This window comes from Mastacembelus armatus, chromosome 16 (assembly GCF_900324485.2).
Source record: "Mastacembelus armatus chromosome 16, fMasArm1.2, whole genome shotgun sequence".
NCBI lineage: Eukaryota > Metazoa > Chordata > Actinopteri > Synbranchiformes > Mastacembelidae > Mastacembelus > Mastacembelus armatus.
In genome coordinates this window covers 7,541,583-7,560,624 of record NC_046648.1, presented here as the reverse complement: position 1 = coordinate 7,560,624, position 19,042 = coordinate 7,541,583, and the positions used below count along the sequence as shown (strand labels likewise).

General features: G+C 40.7%; 1 protein-coding gene across 17 annotated transcripts in view; it reads right to left on the bottom strand.

Moving 5' to 3' along the window:
* The window catches only part of snap91a (synaptosome associated protein 91a), a 44,353-nt gene that overhangs the window by 7,710 nt on the left and 17,601 nt on the right, over positions 1 to 19,042 (bottom strand). For 4 of the 17 annotated variants that reach the window (XR_004463243.1, XM_026293332.1, XM_026293337.1 and 1 more), the window contains exons 2-19: positions 17,608 to 17,750; positions 14,290 to 14,365; positions 13,238 to 13,340; positions 12,304 to 12,397; positions 11,809 to 11,920; positions 10,673 to 10,779; positions 10,544 to 10,585; positions 6,381 to 6,442; positions 6,065 to 6,073; positions 5,473 to 5,485; positions 5,035 to 5,225; positions 4,821 to 4,912; positions 4,479 to 4,493; positions 3,943 to 4,146; positions 2,822 to 2,878; positions 1,765 to 2,007; positions 845 to 928; positions 6 to 125 (exon numbers count right to left, since the gene is read on the bottom strand). Coding sequence is in view for 9 of the 17 variants with exons in the window: in XM_026293332.1 (XP_026149117.1) it covers positions 6 to 125; positions 845 to 928; positions 1,765 to 2,007; positions 2,822 to 2,878; positions 3,943 to 4,146; positions 4,479 to 4,493; positions 4,821 to 4,912; positions 5,035 to 5,225; positions 5,473 to 5,485; positions 6,065 to 6,073; positions 6,381 to 6,442; positions 10,544 to 10,585; positions 10,673 to 10,779; positions 11,809 to 11,920; positions 12,304 to 12,397; positions 13,238 to 13,340; positions 14,290 to 14,365; positions 17,608 to 17,750 (1,767 nt within the window). In the remaining 8 variants the exon portion in view is untranslated. Of the gene's footprint in view, positions 1 to 5; positions 126 to 844; positions 929 to 1,764; positions 2,008 to 2,821; positions 2,900 to 3,942; positions 4,147 to 4,364; positions 4,494 to 4,820; positions 4,913 to 5,034; positions 5,226 to 5,266; positions 5,904 to 6,064; positions 6,074 to 6,380; positions 6,443 to 10,543; positions 10,586 to 10,672; positions 10,780 to 11,808; positions 11,921 to 12,303; positions 12,398 to 13,237; positions 13,341 to 14,289; positions 14,366 to 17,607; positions 17,751 to 19,042 lie in introns of those variants that run through there. The other 13 variants (XR_004463244.1, XM_026293334.1, XM_033325601.1 and 10 more) reach the window with 12 other exon arrangements.

Below are 19,042 nucleotides of genomic sequence, written 5' to 3'. Positions count from 1 at the left end.
AGTACCCAGCAGGTCAATAACCATCTCCGGCTCTGCTTTGGGTGGAGAGGTTGCCTCTGGGACTGGATCTGCAGCAGGAGCAGCTGCTGGAGGAGTAGCAGCAGGGGCTGGAGATGTAAACGAGTCTAAACACACAGAGACAGGCAGAGACAGAAGCAGGAAGAGATGGCATTATTCTCAAATAGGAAATATGGAAGAGAAGGAAAGAATGCTCTGCTCATACAATGTTATTCTACCTGTTCTAAGAGACTATAGCAAACATGCAGAAAAGCAGCAGGAGGAAGCAAGCATCCCTGCATCTTAACTGTGTATCCACATCCATGAAGAGTGCACCATTTGGAAGTTTAGGACTGGTGTGTGCAGACACCAGCACCATGCAAGAAAAACTGGATTTAGAGTTGAGTCTGGCTGCACTCTTTATGAAAACAGTAATGGAAAACAGAGATGCAGTACAAGCAGCTTAACTCACCTGTCATGATGTCTCCAACCGGAGCCGGCTCGGGCAAAGGAGAGGGCCCGCGTGAAACAGCAGGAAGGTCTAATTTACCAATGCAAGCAAGAGGCAGAACACGAGAAAGAAGAAAATCGTGGAGGTCAGGGAGCAAAGAAAGAGGATTAAAAGCATTAGCGTGGTAGGTAGAAAGACTTAGCATAGATAGACAGCAGCCACAACAGCAACCAAAGATTTAACAATTTGGTACATGCACAGTTGTCATACCACTATGGGGGACAAACCAAGACATGTAAGGATGAAAAAAAAACAGTTGACAGAGGAGTGGATGTATGGAAACCAGAGGAGATGATGTGGTTCCACACAGACAAAAATGCATATCAACTCCTGTACCTGCACCAAAAAGGTCTACGCTAGGTGTGGTAGCGGCTTTGGATTCTGTGGTGGGGCTTTGCTCAGGCATAGAATCAAACATATCTAAGAACAAGGACACACAATCATATGTACATTCAGATTTCTAGTCCAGTGCATACAGAATGATGAGTTAAGAAGAAAGATGAGGGAAAGCAGAGAGAGCATACAGTATATTTTGATTACTAAACAGGTAAGTTGCTGTGTTCAGTCCAATGCAAAATGAAAACAGTGCAGAAGTTAAAAGGGAATATCGCTAAATTTCAGCTACTGATGAGCTCAAAGGACCTGAAAAGGGTCTTCACCAACTGCAGAAATGCACAGGGCAAAAACAGCAGGGAGAAAAATGTAACACCCAACAATTAAGAAAAAAAAAAAAAGAATGAATTTGAAATTGAGCAATATTCCTTTTTGTGCATTTGCTACAGAAGAGCATTCTCAGCTGTCAGTATCTAACACACTCGTCACAAGCAGGTGAAGAAAACTTTTTTCTTCCCTCCATGGTTTGGCAACGATTTGTTAGTATAAGGTTAATAATCAAAACAAGTTGAGCCACCTCTGCTGATTTAAAAAAAAAAAATCCTCTGGGGATCAAATTAACCTTGAGATTTAATTAATTGAAATTAAAGGAATCTACAAAAATTACTTCAAGTGGATTTTTTTTTATACATTTCATTTTAACAGAGGAGGCCAAAATGCTTGATTAACTTCAATGATCTGTATTTGAATAAAAGACATGGACAATAAAAAAAAAATCAAATGTAGGGACTGAGTAACTTATCATTTTCATTAACATCATTAGCACTAGCAACACAGTCATCATCATTATCAAAACTATCATCATCATCAGCCATAATGCAGGGCAAACAGTGAGAGGCATAGTGAGAGCAAGAGAACTTTACCACCAAAGATATCTAGACTTGGAGGGGCTGCTGACTCTGTGGTGGTGGAGTCTGTGGTGGTAGTGGTGGTGGTGGAAGAAGGGGTGGGGGCAGCAGGGTCAGCGATGGGAGCGATGATGGTCGGCGCTTCACTAGAGGTGGGAGGGGTGACAGCGGCAGCGGCCTCCGTGTCGGCAGGCCTCATAGCGAACAGGTCCAGCTCTGGAGCAATGTCCGCACTCCCCTCCGTCGTAGCGAAGGGGTCTTCAGGGAGAGCAGCAGGGGGGTGGTGTTGAGCAGTTTGGCAGGGGTTATGATTAGAAAAGAAGGGGGTGATGGGTAGATGGGGAGGATCATTAAGGGTTTGCTAAAACAACACACTGTAAAAAGCATATTTGTGAGGCAAAACACCTCAGAGGTTCTCAATCAGGGTAAGGTACAAAGAAAATAAACCATGCACACGCTCAATAAACGGAACCCGATTCTACATTCACAGACACTGTGGTGAATACATGTAATTCATTGTTGGTTTAAGTTTCTGGATGACCTTTGTGGAAAACAAATAGAACGTCTCCAGCCTAATCCCTTGAGGTGTCTGACTCACCTTTTCAACTTTCCCATTTAATGAACTTGGATAGAAAAGAATAGAAGAAAACTGGAGCCCTGGATTGCTCCAATTGTTATCTGCTATACTGACTAGACTGAGCCAAAGAGAGAAACTTTAATAAATAAAATCTCAATGATGATTCTATAATCATCAGCATCAGGTAGTATCAGGGGTAATAGTGCCAAACTTATGGTATTCATTCCTGGAATAGAGTACAGAAAGTATTTGCACTGCTTTTTACTGCAGTATTCACTGGGTGAATATTAGCAGGAGAAGAGTAGTTGCAATGTGGGAGGAGAGGGTCCATGACTGGGGCATTAGAGCAGGATTTGGGGTGAGACAGTAGGCCTCTGAGAGCAAACGTTTGTCCTACTGTCTCCAAGGGAAGGAGAAGCAGCTTTAGGTTAAAAGCAACAACAATTTACTGTCACACATGCACACACGTGCACAAAAAGCTGTTTTGTCACCCACCAGATCCACCAAATGCATCAGCAGCGGGGCCCGCAGCCACGGCAGCAGGACCATCTCCTGGGGAAGGCGCAAACGCATCTAGGGTATCGCAGATGAAAACAGCCAGAACAAAAAACACAAAACACCCAGGCCAACACACCGACAGACACATGGATGTTAATGAACAGAAAATAAATAATTAAAATAAACAGATGAAATGGACAGAAAACAAAAATGAGAAGTCAGCATTAGGAAAAAGCAGAGAATACAAGAAATATGCAGCCCCATTACTGTAGTGAATAATCTGACTGCACCATCAGTCGGATCATTTTCGGAGGGCTGCATAATGCTGCATTCAGGGAGTGCACTACCTGTGTGAAATGAGACCAGTTGTCACAAGTTACTTGCACTCTGTGACAAGAGGAGAAATGTCAAGTTTAGGAATGGGTGAAACAAAGTCTCTCTTTGACAAAGGTGGTCGATTAGTGCGTTCAGTAGATGTGCTGCTTTGTAGGATGTTACTGAGGTTAATTTTAAAAAGCAAAAAATATTAAATAAAGTGCAACTACTCATCATCTTGACATATTTATGAAACTGTTAGTAAGCCATTGCACCAAATTATCACAAAGTTATTCCATAATTTGTCACAATAGCAGATTAATGACATTGGATTGGGTTCATGATAAAACAGGTTAATGAATATTAAAAACATGTTAACATCTAAGCACATCTAGTGTTTCGTGACAACTGGGTAAAAAAACCAAGGCATCCCCTGTACGGGCTCGCAGCTTTAGGATGTGCAACACATGTTTTGCTGTGTACCCACTGCAAAACAGGCTGCGTCCAAGCTTGACGTAATATCAGTATATTAGTGTGTGAGTGGTAGTAACAAAACGCTGAGGATAGCAGACCATTACATCTGAGTCACAGCGCTAAGCACCTGATTTTTTAATTGTGGTGTGCTATCATTTCTGTTGCTTGGTAAAGACAGTCGTCTCCCCCCCCACCCTGGCTCAACAACTTTACTGTATACCAAAGGAAATCTATCAAAAATATTTCTAAATGCTGAAAGGGTTTGTTGTGGGCAAGAGGCAGGCAGCCATGCTGTATTTCTGTTACCCCTATCCCGGAACCACACTGACCTCCGAAAAGGTCGATGTCTGTGGCTGAGGTGGTGGTGGGCGCAGAGACAGGCAGCAAAGCGGGTGCCGGTGTGGCCGCAGTGGCAGTGGTAGCAACAGCCGCTGCTGGCGCAGCAGCTGCAGAGGCAGCCGTGGCATCAGCATCAACAGCCTTTGCCTCAGCCAGGAGAGACTCTGAGGCTCCATCAGTGGCAGCTGGGGCTGCTGCTCGGAAAAAACCCATAATCCAAACCCCACGACCAGTAACAAACCCCAAAAGAAATCGATAGGAGGGGGGGAAAAAAGGAGACAGGAAGATGGCAGTGTCAAAGTGAGTGGGAAATAAAAGAATACAGCCTTGGTGTGTGTTAAGAGATTAACGGGAAGAATTTGGGTTCTAAAGGTGAAAAGACATTTATATTCTGTGCAAACACATCTTGACAGAAATATAAGACAAACTGTTAGGTAATAAGCCCAGTTGGACAGTGAAAACTGAAATACCTGTGGGAATTTTTTGTTTTCAGTCTGTAGCAGTGTAGTGTCAGCATGATACTTACCCTCAGCCAAGAGATCTGCACAACAAAAAAAACGACATGTGAGAAGAGACAAACATAATTTTATTAGGAGGGAAACAATACTGCAGGTGCATAACAGACACATTAAAAATAAGCTGGGAACAGTGTTTTTAACCAACTCATGGAGCTGAAATCTGTTTAATTGGCTAATTACAGCTGCTAACATCTGCTTGTGCTTGTCATTTCAGCTTGGAAAATAAAGAAAGAAAGAAATAGCTAAACAAACAAATAAATCAATAAATGAGACGCCTGCTTTTGTTTTTCTCTGTCTGAACACTTGTGTGGACACTTTGACAACAACAGTAACTAAAGTGAATCAGTCACCTCCCCATCCTGTTGTGGAAGTCACTGTAGCACCGCCTGCTGATGAGGAGGACATTGGATCTAGATCCAACAGGAACCCATCGTCAAGGGCACTAACAGAGAAAGAACAAGAGGCTCTGACTGAATGTGGAAATCCTTTTCTAATGTGATACTGATGTTCAAATATTGGTGGAGCTCAGATGAACCACTCTAAAAGATTCAGAGTGACTCTTACTTGCTGGTAGCAGTGGAGGTTGGAGCTGGTGCAGTGGGTGTGACAGAGGGCGGAGGGGGTTTGGCAGGTGGCCCAGGGCGAGCAGGGGGCACACCGGCAGTAGCAGGAGGTGGAGGCTTGGCTGGTGCAGCAGTAGCAGCAGCAGCAGCTGCAGCAACAGGAGCAGTCGTGCTGTTGTTAGCTGTTGCATCCTGCAGCAGAGGGAAGCCCCACATTAATGTGGTGACCACATTCATGGGAGACAGCTGTTTAAACACCTGACCCTACAATAAATCTCTTGCTGGCTGTAGAAGCAAGTGTTAAGGGTGAAATTAAAAACTGAATTTACATTTTTCATAAACTGCTCTGTAAAGATCTCGATAATTATGTTTGAGCATTGCAAAGTGCTGTATAAATACTATTATTACTACATAATAGTTATCATGAAACGTAGCTTACCTTAGTAGGTGACCTGCAAGAACAATGACAGCATACAAGTTAAATAGCTTAATGCTGTCCATGCTGAAACATAACAGGTGTTACTAGGATGGGAGTGACAGCTTAAGTATCACTTTGGTTTATTCAGGCAGACAACGTCTCAAAGAAGTTCCATTTAGTAAACATCTGCAATTAGTGGGACTGTGCTGCATCTTGGCCCCAGCTCCACTCAAACAAAGCTTTTCTTTTCACCATTACATGCAGAAAGTGTGGGCTGAACGATTCTGAAGAGCATGCATCTAAAGCTTTGGGTCACAGCATATCATACATTATGACCACACTAAAGAGGAATGTGTTAGTAATGAAAACCAGACAATAACAAAGCAATTACGTTAAAAGTCAAACTTAGAAAAAATAAGACACTACAGTGCATGTCTTCTACAGAACTGCATCTGGAACAAAGTTATAATCCACATGAAAACAAATGTCAGTTGCTTGTTCAGATGTCATTTCTATAGAATCATATAAATAAATAATAATATAATAAATATAGATATAAATACAAAAAACAGAAAAACAACAAGTTCAGGTCCCATTGACAAACAATACTTACTTATCCTCCCTGAGTTGGGTAAAGGCAGAGGAAATGACATGTTAGAGATGTATTGTAACAGGGGACAGAGTTAAAACTTTGAATAATGCATCACTGATTAAAAATGAAACAGTCCCCAGAGAAAGAGCTAAACCAATACTAAATCTATCAGACATACCCAGGTGTATGTTGGACAGTCAAACATGGAGCCAAAATCACTACAGATATGACTGTCAGCATCTATTAAGTCATACAGTTACTAAAGTGTTAGCTCTGTGTCTAATGCTGGTAAAAATTAAGAAACAAAGCAAAGCTGCACATATATTATACTACTTACGGTTTCTTTCCCTCCAGAGTGTTGAGGTGGGTCTCCAGGGACTCCAGAAGACTTTCCGGGGCCTGCAGAATGACACAAAGACATTAGTACAACAGGAGCCTTCACTGTTCAGCACTGGGTCAATTACATTCACCACATTTAGTATGATCAGAGAGAATGACAATATAACACAGTGGAAATCATGGACAGAAACACAATATTAAAATGACAGAGACATCACCTGCTGTGTTTCATCATATGCAGCATGACACTCACTGTTAAACAATGCTGGTAAAGAGGCAGTCTAACATCCAGATGTTGTGAGTGCATGTGCCCTTTCCCTGATAACCATCTTCCCTTTGCAGTTTTTCAGAATAATTGAATCAACATTGACTGGACAACACTGACTCTTAGAGCCCATCACTCTATTCTCAGATACTTTACATTCGTCTCTGAACGCACCGCTCTAAGTTTAACTTCAGTGTGTCGCTGTGTTCAGAGCCGGAGTCTGCTTTATTCTCATGTTACCTTTAATGATGATTCTGATCAATTGAAATTTAACTGCTGGCCAGAATTAAATCTCCATGCCACTTAAAGAGAAACTAAAACTGCTTGAAATTCACAAAAATCAAAACAACTATTAGCTACTGCCAGCAAGAATAATTAAATGTATACTGTTAAAAACAACTGCATGAATGATCAGCGCACTATAGTTTTTATTTTACTGAATATTCCAAAATGGTATTCCTCACAGTATTACTAATTTTATCTGTATTTGCGTCACCTCATGTGTCTTTATCCTTGCAAATCCTTATAGGTTGTTAACATACTTTGATTATTGCATTATTTGATTTGTTACAGAGGAAACATTAAACCAAGATGGGAATAAAACAGGATAAAAAATAACAATTAACAAAACAGCAGCTGAAAGAGAGAAAAAGTTTAATTTTTCATGCTGACAACAAATGGAACAATGGTCTCCATACCAAAGTGCATGCTCATTCAGGCTTAGAGAGACATTATTACCCCCCTAACATGCAGTAAAATGATGAAAATAAAATCCAGAAGGCTTTGAAGAGGGGTAAAAGCTCATTCAGCCAATCAAATAGGTCACTAATTCACTTTCCTTTTTTCTCATTCCATTTCCCAGCTCTATCAGTTTAAAGCCATCTAGTCCATTATCCCTAAAACTTTGAGACCAACAGGGGAGAGAAGCTGATAACATTTGGCTTTGGCACTGAGGGGAATGGGTAGGCCATTTATCATCCAGGGACTTCAAAGTGCCTGTTCTCACCTCCAAGAACAAAGACGACTGTAGACAAAGGACAGATTTAACAGCTCTATTATAAACGCAATGTTTAGAGTCATACAGTTGTAGTTCTCATCTGAGGAGAATAATAGATGTTTTTGGACTAAACAGGTCTACGGCATCTGTTCTAGGAACTATCCAATAAGGAATGGCCCCAAGAACTATACACCACAGGGGCCTCTGTTTCTGTTCGCACTCACACTGCCAGTAGGACTGCTGAAGGTACGTAAGCTGGTGGTTAGGTTTACTAACGTCACTTCTGAATGACATTCAACAACAATGCTAGCGAAAATTTTGATCTTTTGCTTTGATCCCTCAAGATCTCTCTGAATTTTCTCTCTCACAGACGGACCAGACTTCGGGGTCGGTTGGGTATTTTATTTCTCCATATCAAAAACTGCCATCCTTTGCAGATCATTCTCTAGACCAGGTAGTTGCTCTAAAAACTAGCATAGAAGTGTAAGCTACATGAGTGGTGACATAACAGTGTGGCTACAATCAGTCAGATGATAAATTTAATCTGTCCTGTTTGTCCTTTTGGCAGGGAAGAGAGTAGAAAGTCCTGGCTGAGACTAAGATTAATGCACTATGGTTTGAGGCACGATAGAAAATTATTTAGTTTGCCCTTCGGGACACATATAATCAAAGTTTATCACCCATATGTTATCTCATATTTAGAAATTGGGCTGTTAAGCTCTAAGGCCTGGGGTGTGAAGCTTAACCCACAAGATCCTAATGCAACTGAGGCATCACAAACACCTCAGTTTCTTAAAATTATGTCATGGGTACACAAATACCCACACTGTCACATGATGTTACACCAGGATGTTGAGTAGATGTCACTTAGGGACCTCATGAGGTAAGGTCAACGATAAAGCTGCATCAGAAACTTTCCTTAAACTAAGAGCTTTGTGAATCCTGTGAATTTATAGTAAAGTAATAAACACTGCAGTACACTGGCAGTACAATTCATTTTATCTGGTCAGCATTGAAATATTTGTATGGAAATATTTGTATTTGTTTTGTACAATATTTACTACATTAGGCCATGACTGCCCCCATACATCCAATACAATACATCACCTCAGTAGCGTTCTACTGTTTGTCTTTTCTAGTGCCAGAGATTTGAATGGAAATACAGTATGCATCTAAAACACCATATGAATGAAGCAAGTGTAAACACCATCTATGGGGGGATTTATGTATCTGTTGTTCATACTGTATGCTTCCTATACTGTCCACACTCAAAATAACTGCTTCTGGATGAATATCTGAAAACAGCCTAGATCACGTATAGAGGTGAATTTGGTGGGTATCAACCCATTAGTTCAGATATGTGGATGACACCTGGGTGAAAATCAAGACCCGGGAAGTTCAGACACAGCAGACACAAACATCAAGTTCACCAGATAAGAACCCAAAGCAAAGGGACTGGCCCTTTCTGGACTGTGATGTCTGATGGGAACTTGGAAATAGAAATCTACAGGAAACCCACACACACGCACACACACACACACCGACCAATAGCTGTTAGTTGACTCCCACTACCCACTGCAACACAAACTGGGAGTGAAAGCTTGGACTTAGGATCCATAGAGAATAAATCTGGGCGTTCCCTATGTCATGGGTGTGTCAGAGAGGCTCATTTGGAAGCAACACATACTGGTTCCTTTGAGACCCACTAACACGCTGAGACAGAAACTGGTCCACGGCTTAACAGGAGGATGGCCCAGTAGAGTAGGAGCAGCTCCTCAGGACCACAGTCAGCTGTGAACCTCCATTTAAAGGAGACAGGTCACTCATTTGAAGACAGTGATGTACATTTTACATACATGAGAAGACAGGTGGTTTGAGAGAGGAGTCAGAGAAGCCATATATGTCCAAGTGGAAAAAAACCCTCCCTTAACAGGGGTGGAGGGCTCAGACATAACCTGACATTCTATTCACCATGGTGTGGATCTGTTTTATGCCACTGTCTCTACAGTGACCTAAAATCCTAATATTTAAATGAACAACATTCCTGCATGCTTCGTGCAAGCCTTCCACACTGCCTGAAAAGTGTCACATTAGCTACAGAGTTTCCACAACACAACCAGACGTATGGAGCTGATTCCAGAACCAAAGGAGGAAGAGGAGTTTCTCATTCTGGGCATTGTTTGTATTGGTCAGTAACCCAAAAATCATGAACCCAAAAAATAATCTTTCCAGTGAAGCTGTCATGGAAACTCTGCAACACAATCGCAGCATGAACGTCTGCTGTTTCTTTAAACATGAGTTGAGCTAAAACTATGTTTAGCTCAAGACTTTTAAGCAGCGGAAACAGCCGCCTGGTCAGCAGCATTGCTCAGCACATCACAGCTTGTTCAGTCGGCTCTTCCAGTCGCATCATCCCACTTGATCAGAGCGCCTGATGTCTGTCTGCTGGTGTGCACTTGTTGTGCAGAGTGCTTCAGCACTTAAACAGTTCAAATCTCGACCTTCCCTAAGCTGTTTGCTCCCCAAAGCTAGCTCTGTGCACTGCTCACTACTCACACGCTCAGCTTGAATGATCAATCTGCATCTCTGGAAGTGAAAAAAGAAGAGCCCCCATCAATAACCAAAGAACCACAGCTCACTATTTGCAGGGCGGAGGGAAATGCACACAGGGTACAGTTGGATAGCACAGCTGTCTCTGATTATTACCAAATGGGAGCATTAATGGCGAATTCAGCAGGAAGAAAAATAGACAGTATGTTTAAACATTCACACATGCAAGACAATTAAAAAAAATACAACATGCTTTGTTAGTATGTCACTTTAAAAACCTCATAAATGCAACAATAATCATTTATTAAAAAAAAAAAAAAACTTAAGGAACAACCTTAGTCAGTCTTACCTGAGTGAGTTCAGGTATGTCATTTTTGTCTATTCCAACTTGCTGTAAAAGAGGAAAGTGACAATGCCACAGTTAAGAAGTATAACATTAAGCCACAAACTACATAACATAACATGCTCTGCAGGTTACCTCAGCAATTTTGAAGAATTCAGAGACACGAGTCATTCGTGTCAGGAATCTCTTGTAGATTTCCAGCCCATCTTTACACTGGCTTCTCTTCATCTGGAAAAATTTTTCTGGACAAAACACATGGTAAAGGTTAATCTTAATCTCCATGTATTTTTCTTTCTGTTAACATATTGATTCTACAAACAAATACTGTGTGTGGAGCCAAAGCCTGATACCCGTTATCTTAAAAAACACATCACTAAGGAAAAACTGCTCCAGCTGCCCGTAGCATGATAATGATACTGCCACCACCATGTTTCACTGTGGGGATGGGGTTCTGGGGGTGATGAGAGGTGTTGGATTCTTGCCAGACCTAGTGTTTTCTCTGATGGGCAAAAAGTTCAGTTTTACTCTCATCTGACCACACTACCTTCTTCCACACATTTGAGGAGTCTCTCATGTGCCTTTTGGCAAACTCAATATGTTCTAAGCAAGGGCTTTCTTCTGGCCACTCTTCCATAAAGCCCAGCTCTGTGGAGCTAATAGTGCTCCTATGGATAGACACTCCAATCTTTGTTGTGAAGCTCCAACAAGTTTAGTGTTGGTCTTTTGGATGTGTAATGCAGCCCGGCCACAAATAAAGCCCTTCTTGACTGGTTTGTGAGTTTTGGTGAGTGGCCCTCACTTCACTGTTACTGTGGTGCCTTATTCTTTTCATGGAATAGTCAAAGTTTTGGATATTGTTTTGTTACCCAACCCTGATTTATACTTCTCTAAAATTTTGTCCCTGACCTGTTTGGAGAGCTCCTTAGTCTTCATTGTGCTGCTTGCTTGATGCTGCCTTTTGTTCAGGGCAGGTATATATGTGTGTGCTGAGATGATGTGACACTTAGACTGCAGACAGGTGGACTTGATTTAACTAATTCTGTGACTTCTTAAGGTAATTGTAGCACCAGAACTTATGTACAAGCTTTATGAGCAAAGGGGGTGAATACAAATGCACACACCAACTGCACAGTCAGTACTAAAAGTGCTGGAATGGACATGAACACACTGAAGGTTTTAGTCTTTTTGTGGCATTTGTTATATGTACAGTAAATATTATTCATATTATTATTACTTATTCTTGTGATAAAGTGAAAGGTGTGACTCTTTACCTAGCAAGTTAATGATGCCGTCATTATAGCAAGCATATAGTTTGATCAGATCTTTGAAGAGCAGGAGAAAGCAGGCATTTATCACGCCATTGTTCAGGTCTTTTGGATGCACCTGTGGAAAGAAATAAATGCCAAGAGCAACAGAGTGCTTTTGATTTTAAAGGTGACAAGATGCAACACAAAACGGCTTTGAAATGACAAAATTACAAGCAGTGCTAAATGAAAAAGACTACACTCACCAAAGGCAAATACAGGCTAATACTAAAACAATGTCTAGAAACAGGTTAGTCTCGATAATATATTGATCTAGCCCTGTTATGATGAACAGAAAGAGCTGAGGTTTTCACTAGTGTTAGTTTCAGTTACAAAAGACCACACATCGTTCGTTTCAGCCCACTAGAATTGGCTCTGTGTGTAAAAGGAGCTGTGAATACTTGTCACCATACATTCTGCTACAGCACTAAGCTTGCGTGCACTATCACATGTGTCACTCACTTCAAAATCCAGCAGTGCATCGATCTGGCTCTGCAGGGTGGGCATTCCTTTCAAAAGCTTCTCCACTGGCATGGTCCTCATGACTCCCTCAGCTCTGACACAAAGAGGGAACAGAAGAGAATAGAGATAAAGAATGAGGAAATTAAGTTGAAATGTTTTATACCTGTAAGGAGTCAGATTATTAAACTACATTTAATAATTAAGAACAGCCTGGTCTTTGTGGTAGTGTAACCACTATAATGAATCCAGAGGTGAGAGACACAGACTCATATACTGTCCATCACCACATGTAAATACCTGTTTCACATGTAGTATCCATCAGTGTGTCAGATCTCTATTCAGTAGCCTTGTCTAGATTTTTCAATACCAGCTTTTGTACCCAGTGGTTCCTCGTGTGTGCCTGCTAACTAAAGTTGTCTATTCTAGGGACATGAATAACAACCCACAGTGTAGTTATAGGTAATTCTTCAACTGTGGTTCATTTTGCATTAGAAATTTTTAGAAAATCTTTTTTACTTACTTCTCCATTCTGTGTAGAAAGATATTATCTGACAGTTGCTCTGATGTTTTTTTCCCCCATTTAATTCTAACATTAAGAGGAAATCATGATCATAATTTTTTTGTATATGCATCTCGGTGTAATGTAAGTGTGACAAGAATAAAAATATAGAAATGTGATTTTTTTTCTTTCTTATTTCTTAAAAGGGACACAAAAATTACCATAGTTGAAGAAACACCCTTATATCTGCACTCTGAACATGAGGAAAGCTGCAGATAACCAAGTCCATCCCATGCACATATGTGACCGCTCTGAGATTTGTATCATTCCGACTGAGTGAAAGTAACAAGGGTTCATGTTCTGGTCCCAGGTAAAGTAACAAATAGTGAAATAGTCATGCAGTAAAGCAGCGTAGTTAGAAAAGAGAAACTGTACCCTTTCTTCACTCGGACAAAGTCAAAAGCCATCTGTCTGTAGGCAAAGGCTTTCTCGTTGAGATAGCGGCTGTAGCGTCTGATGAATGTGGACATGTCATAGCCTGAGAAGAACACAATACACAGCACAAGGTATTAGCAATTTCGTAAAAGATTAACAGAAATCAAAACATAAGGTCGAGATGACAACAGGTCTTTGTAAGGACACAAATATATGAGTGAGCTAGGAGAGCTTGGTTAGTGGAAAAGACTTAAACATCTTATATCTGCTTTGATTAATCTGTACAAAAAAACACACAGTATCTTCAAAACACTTGCATGTTTCAGTAAAAATGATAAGTGGTTTCATTCCACTTCTATATATTTTTTATACTAAAGTTAGCAACCCCCCGTTGTTTCATCAATAAACAGATATAAAAATGGAATCTAAAAGCAGTGAGAAACAGCTATTGTGGCTCTGCCCAAATGTACAGAAAAAAACGCCCACATTTTTTGAGGTTCTGCTAGTGGGTGGTATGTTTTCATCTCAGTTGAGCTACTGCTGTAACAATATGGGCTGTTATAAGATTGTGAAATCAAACTCTTCCTTGCAATGTGAGCACATGCGGAAATTAGTGCAGACGTGTGTCATGTAATCCTGATTCTAATCTGATGTACTGTACAATTGAAAATGTCTTAGACTGCAGATACTCCAGTCACTGTTGTAGACAAAATGTCCTTGACGACAGACGGTGAACCCAGTGTTTATCACCATGGGGGACTGCATTAATTTCCATGGAGATGGGTTTAATTGAGGGGAGCAGAGATTAAGAAAACTGGAACTGAAGGGTGGAAGATTGGTCAGGCTGGTTTTAACATTCAAGCTTGCTCTGCTCTTGTCTTAAAAACTATGTGTTAAAAGTCTTAAATGTTCGTAAAGAAAGGGGAGCAGTTGACCTCAGAAATAAAGGAGTGAAAGTATTAACAAACTAAAAAAAAAACTCTATATACTGTAAAGAGATGAATTAGTATTGAAAATGCTGGACAACTGCTACAGAAAGAGAAATCACGCACCATGGGAGCCGGTTTTATCCAGGAAGTTGCTGAGGTTGAACAAGGTGTTTCTAGATGCCAGGAACTGCAAAAATCTCTGCAGGAGACGACAAAGACACACAAAATGTTTGGCTTTGGCAGTGAAGCACCTCAACAGTGAGTAGTAATTTATGGATACATTACGTTCTCTAAAAGACTAAGAAAAAATTTGTTAATCTATAATACACGGCAAAAAAGATGAACAAAATTTTGGGTAATGTACTTATTCATTGTCATATTCAGAGTTAGTTGTCTGTTTGGTAAACATGTAGCCACGATTTAGCTGAGCTTTGCATAAAGACTGGAACCAAGCTGCTGACCGCAGCTTAAAATTTAGCTCATAGAAAAGAGAGTATCCTCTCATGATACTCTCAGCAAGAAACCAAACAGGCATTTTTCAACAAATCTTAAACACTAATCCAGCTGGCTTACTAAAGTATGTTTGTATGCTTGTTTTCAAACATGTGGAATACACAAAACAGGCTTGGCTCACAGTAATATCAAGTGAACTGCTCAGCACTTTCCTCATTCCACAAGAAATCTGTAACACTGTGTATGCACAGAAGCATCTGTGTTGAGAGTGGGAGAGTGTGAATGTGAATTATGCACATGGAGAATACTGGGAAATACAATGAAGACAAACAGGTTCCCACTGTAAATCTGCAAGGAAAAGCTTAGTGCTGATGTTTATTTAGTGGCACTATTTACACAAAACAGATCACAATTAAGTGAAGGGAGGATAAAAGTTCCAACTTGTGTGACATTTTCCTCTGTTGGTTGCACTTTTATTCTTTCTCACTCCATCCAGTACTTTATCATCATCAGGAACACTACGATAGCCCTTGCTAACAAAAAAAAAAAAAAGGTACATACTGTAAACATAGTTTATATTGGCAACATAATCTCATGGCTCATAAACATTTATGGCACTGTCTCTTTGAGCTTTTGTGTCCATGTCACACAGATAATACCACAAAACATCACTTTACCATGACTGAAATGGTAAAGTAAAATGGATCTTATCAACTCAGCTTATCGGCAGGAAAGGCACAGGTCACTGGCAAAGATGCAGCCCGAGCTGTGCTCTCTGCAACCCCCAATGTGTGTCTGGAGGAGCACAGTTTTCCACTTTGGCCCAAGGCAACATAGGCGCACTTGCACATTCCCCCTTACACCTGCAATAGCCACTACAAAAATTCATGGTATTATCTACGTATCACTAAAGCTCTGCCTCCTTTGCGCTTTCTATTCAATGCATACTGGGAAAAACATCAAGTAGTATGGAAAGTGAGGAAAAACAAAAAACACAGAATTTCTCATTCTACACCAGTCTCTTTTCCTCTATGATACTGAATATTTCAAAACATTTTCTCCTTATTGCTGTATCAAGTTCTCACTATCTTCAGTTTGGTGGCGAACTGGACAATTTTACAGGCAGTAAAGCTACATCTGTTTGTTTGCCTGAGTTATCCCTTGTCACCTATTCAGAGATCCTGCCTTTCTTCAGCTGTGAGTCCATAAACTGGATCAGGGGTCAGGAGCAGAAAACAGAATGCCAGTTTCTTTTATAACTCCCTGACTACTAGTGAACTGAAACTTACAATGATGGAGTAAAAGTGGAATTACTACTTAAATTCCATTTTTACTCCATCATTGTTTGGTGCCTGGCACTCAGGCACTGCTGGTAAAATTATTTACAAGAGAAACTGTAAATATACCTGAACAGTTCAGCTATTTTATTACTGCATGCATCAGCAAGTGTCACAAGTAATGATAAAATCTAGTTTTCCCTTTTATATTCCTGTATGTAAACCTGCATTAATAATTTAGGCAACTAGGGGCAGTAGAGCATGCTGTAGGCAACACTGACATACTGTCACCTTATAAAGTTATTATGGGAAATGTATTTCCATATGGTTTTCTATTTCCTGTAGACATTTGACAGACATGAAACAACACTGGAATATTTGTAACTCTAATATTCACTCTCATTCAGCTCTGTTATTTGTCTGTGCTGTACCATCATCTGAGGGAAATGTCTAGTTGTTGTGCTATGTTGACCAGCTAGATGTTCATTTGCTGTGTCTGCCTTTTGATGCTGACCATAAGCTTTAGCCAATTCTTGGTACATGTAGTAAATATGCTTATGTTGAAACCATAACAGTAAATTTGCAGTTTGTAAAACCAAAACATTGAGCTTAATGACTCTAAAGTGCTCTGCAGACCAAAGGGGAACTGTAGAGTCAGGAGATAATTCACTGTGGATGCATTACACATAGTCGTTTCAACCATTGTTTATATAAAAACATGATTAGTACAGCTTTAAGGCTGGAAAATAATCACCTTAGTCTATACTGTGGGACACTATCACTGTTCCAGTTCAGTGAAGTTATTCACCTTTTTATTGCAGCAAACATTCAATCAAATGGAAATATGGTTGATGTCTTGTACATTTTATTCAGATTTACCCAAAATTCAGCTCTTATTTTCACCTTGTATAATCATCCATCCATCTTTTATCTATACCCGCTTATTCCTACTAGCATCATCACTGCACATGAAATTGGGATATTACTATTCATAAAATGGTTGAATGAACAGCTTGTACTCGCTTGCAAGGAAGGCAATCTGTGCTGCAGTTAGAGTGTGATTATAAACAGGTATCTGTTTATCTAACATGGGTCTTCTGTTGGGCAGCATGGTGGATGAGTGGTTAGCACTGCTATCTCACAGCAAGAAGGTCGTGGGTTCGCAACCTGGCCTTTCTGTGTAGAGTTTGCATGTTCTCCCTGTGCTTGCGTGGGTTTACTCTGGGTACTCCAGTTTCCTCCCACAGACCAAAAACATGTATGTCAGGTTGATTGGGGACTCTAAATTGCCTGTAGGAGTGAGTGTGAGTGTGTGAGGTTGTCTGTCTTTGTGTGTCTCTATGTGGCCCGGTGATGGACTGGTGACCTGTCCAGGGTGTACCCCTGCCTTTCACCCAAGGAGAGCTGGGATAGGCTCCAGCAGATCCCCGTGACCCTGGCTTTCAGGAAAAAAGCGGGTATAGAAAATGGATGGGTCTTCTGTTTATCCAGAGACAACTGACTGGGCACACGTCCTTCTCTAGCACCGCCTTATAGCTTCTGTGGTTTCTGTTAGGGGGCTATAACCATATTATAGTAGTTAGTGCATAAGCTGGGGTGGAGCTTCTTGCTAAAGAAAAGACTTGCTAATGTATCCAGGGTGGATTTTACAAGACATTAAAACAAGCAACCAAAGGTGGACATGCATAGTACGTGAGTGTTATACCCTCACCTCATTACCATGGACCATAACATGGTGTGTGGTGATCAGGGCTTTGAAAACCACCACCCAGCTGGCATTGCCAGCCCTTTCCATCAGTGTGTCAGCCATCTGGGGGACGTTCACGTTGGACTCCTGCGTGGCCTGGATCAGGTCTGAGGAGCACAGGAGAGAGAAGGAACAGGAGAACAGATGATGGATATTATCAGGAGAGAGGCTCAGCACAAGTACAGATTGTACAAGAAGCTCTTTATTCAACAACTGCAGGGTGGTGGAAGACAGATGGATTACAAATGACAAACAGGAGTGTGATAGAGTTAATGCATTGCAGTAATAAAGGGCTGGGCTTTGCTGCATTTCACAGCCACAGTCCCTCGTATCCTAATTTTCACTTGGGCTATTAGGTTGTACTAGTGTTGTATTAAGTATTTCCTGGATATGGAATTAGATTTTTTTTTGCACTGTAGTTGCAACATTTTCAGTCCCTTTACAAGAAAATTATCTTAGCAACAAATCATAAAATTATTACTGAATACCACTTTATTGGGTGCTAGTCTCAGTTAAAGATCCAGGACCAACTAAAACCAGATGTTAAATATCAATGTTAGACTAGATCAATTGTGCAGGATCCATAGTCAGTATCAAAGCCTTCATTCTTTCTCTGACAACTGAATGCCATTGGTTAAGTACAGGCGTATCTCTGCAAGCAAGAGGAACTTGAATTTAATCGAGAGAATTGCCTCAGGAAGCTGCCATTTTCCATCTTAATGCAATGCATTTAGATGAGTACTTGACGTTGTGCCTGTTGTAAGACAAACTGGCCGCTGCTTTGTTAGTTTCTGTAGTCACTCAATACGAGCACAGGCAGCAGGAGAGTGGACTATTCCACACCAGACAGAGAAACCAAAAGAAAAGACATTATTGGACTGAGATACAGATTTTCACAGACCACTGTCTACTAGACTAACAGTGTACACACCAAAGTTTGATTGTCAACATACTGGTTCTGTTCCTTGTGTTACACCAAAATAATTAATTTGTCACCTGTACATTATTGGTTATTTATCCATGTTACAATAATGAATGATTATGAAACCATTTAAACAACTTGGGGCATCCATTCCAGGTTATCATACCCATTATTTCATTTTTAAATAATCCTTTGAGAAGCAGTGTTTTATGTTCAGAATTTATGGGGGGTGGGATCTTACAATCAGTGGCAGAATAAGTCACATTAAGTCCATTAGAATCATGTATAATGTAAACAGGGTTACTTGTATGTAGCAACCCACAGATGTTTCATTGTGCAGTTCCCCTCAGTTCAAAGTGTTTGTGTTTTCAAGCTCACTGTTTTCAAAGGGCCACAACTTCACTGTTTTGGATCAGCCCCAGTGCTCCCATCAACCTTGTTTCCAGAATACAAGCAGTTGTTTTCAGCATCATACTT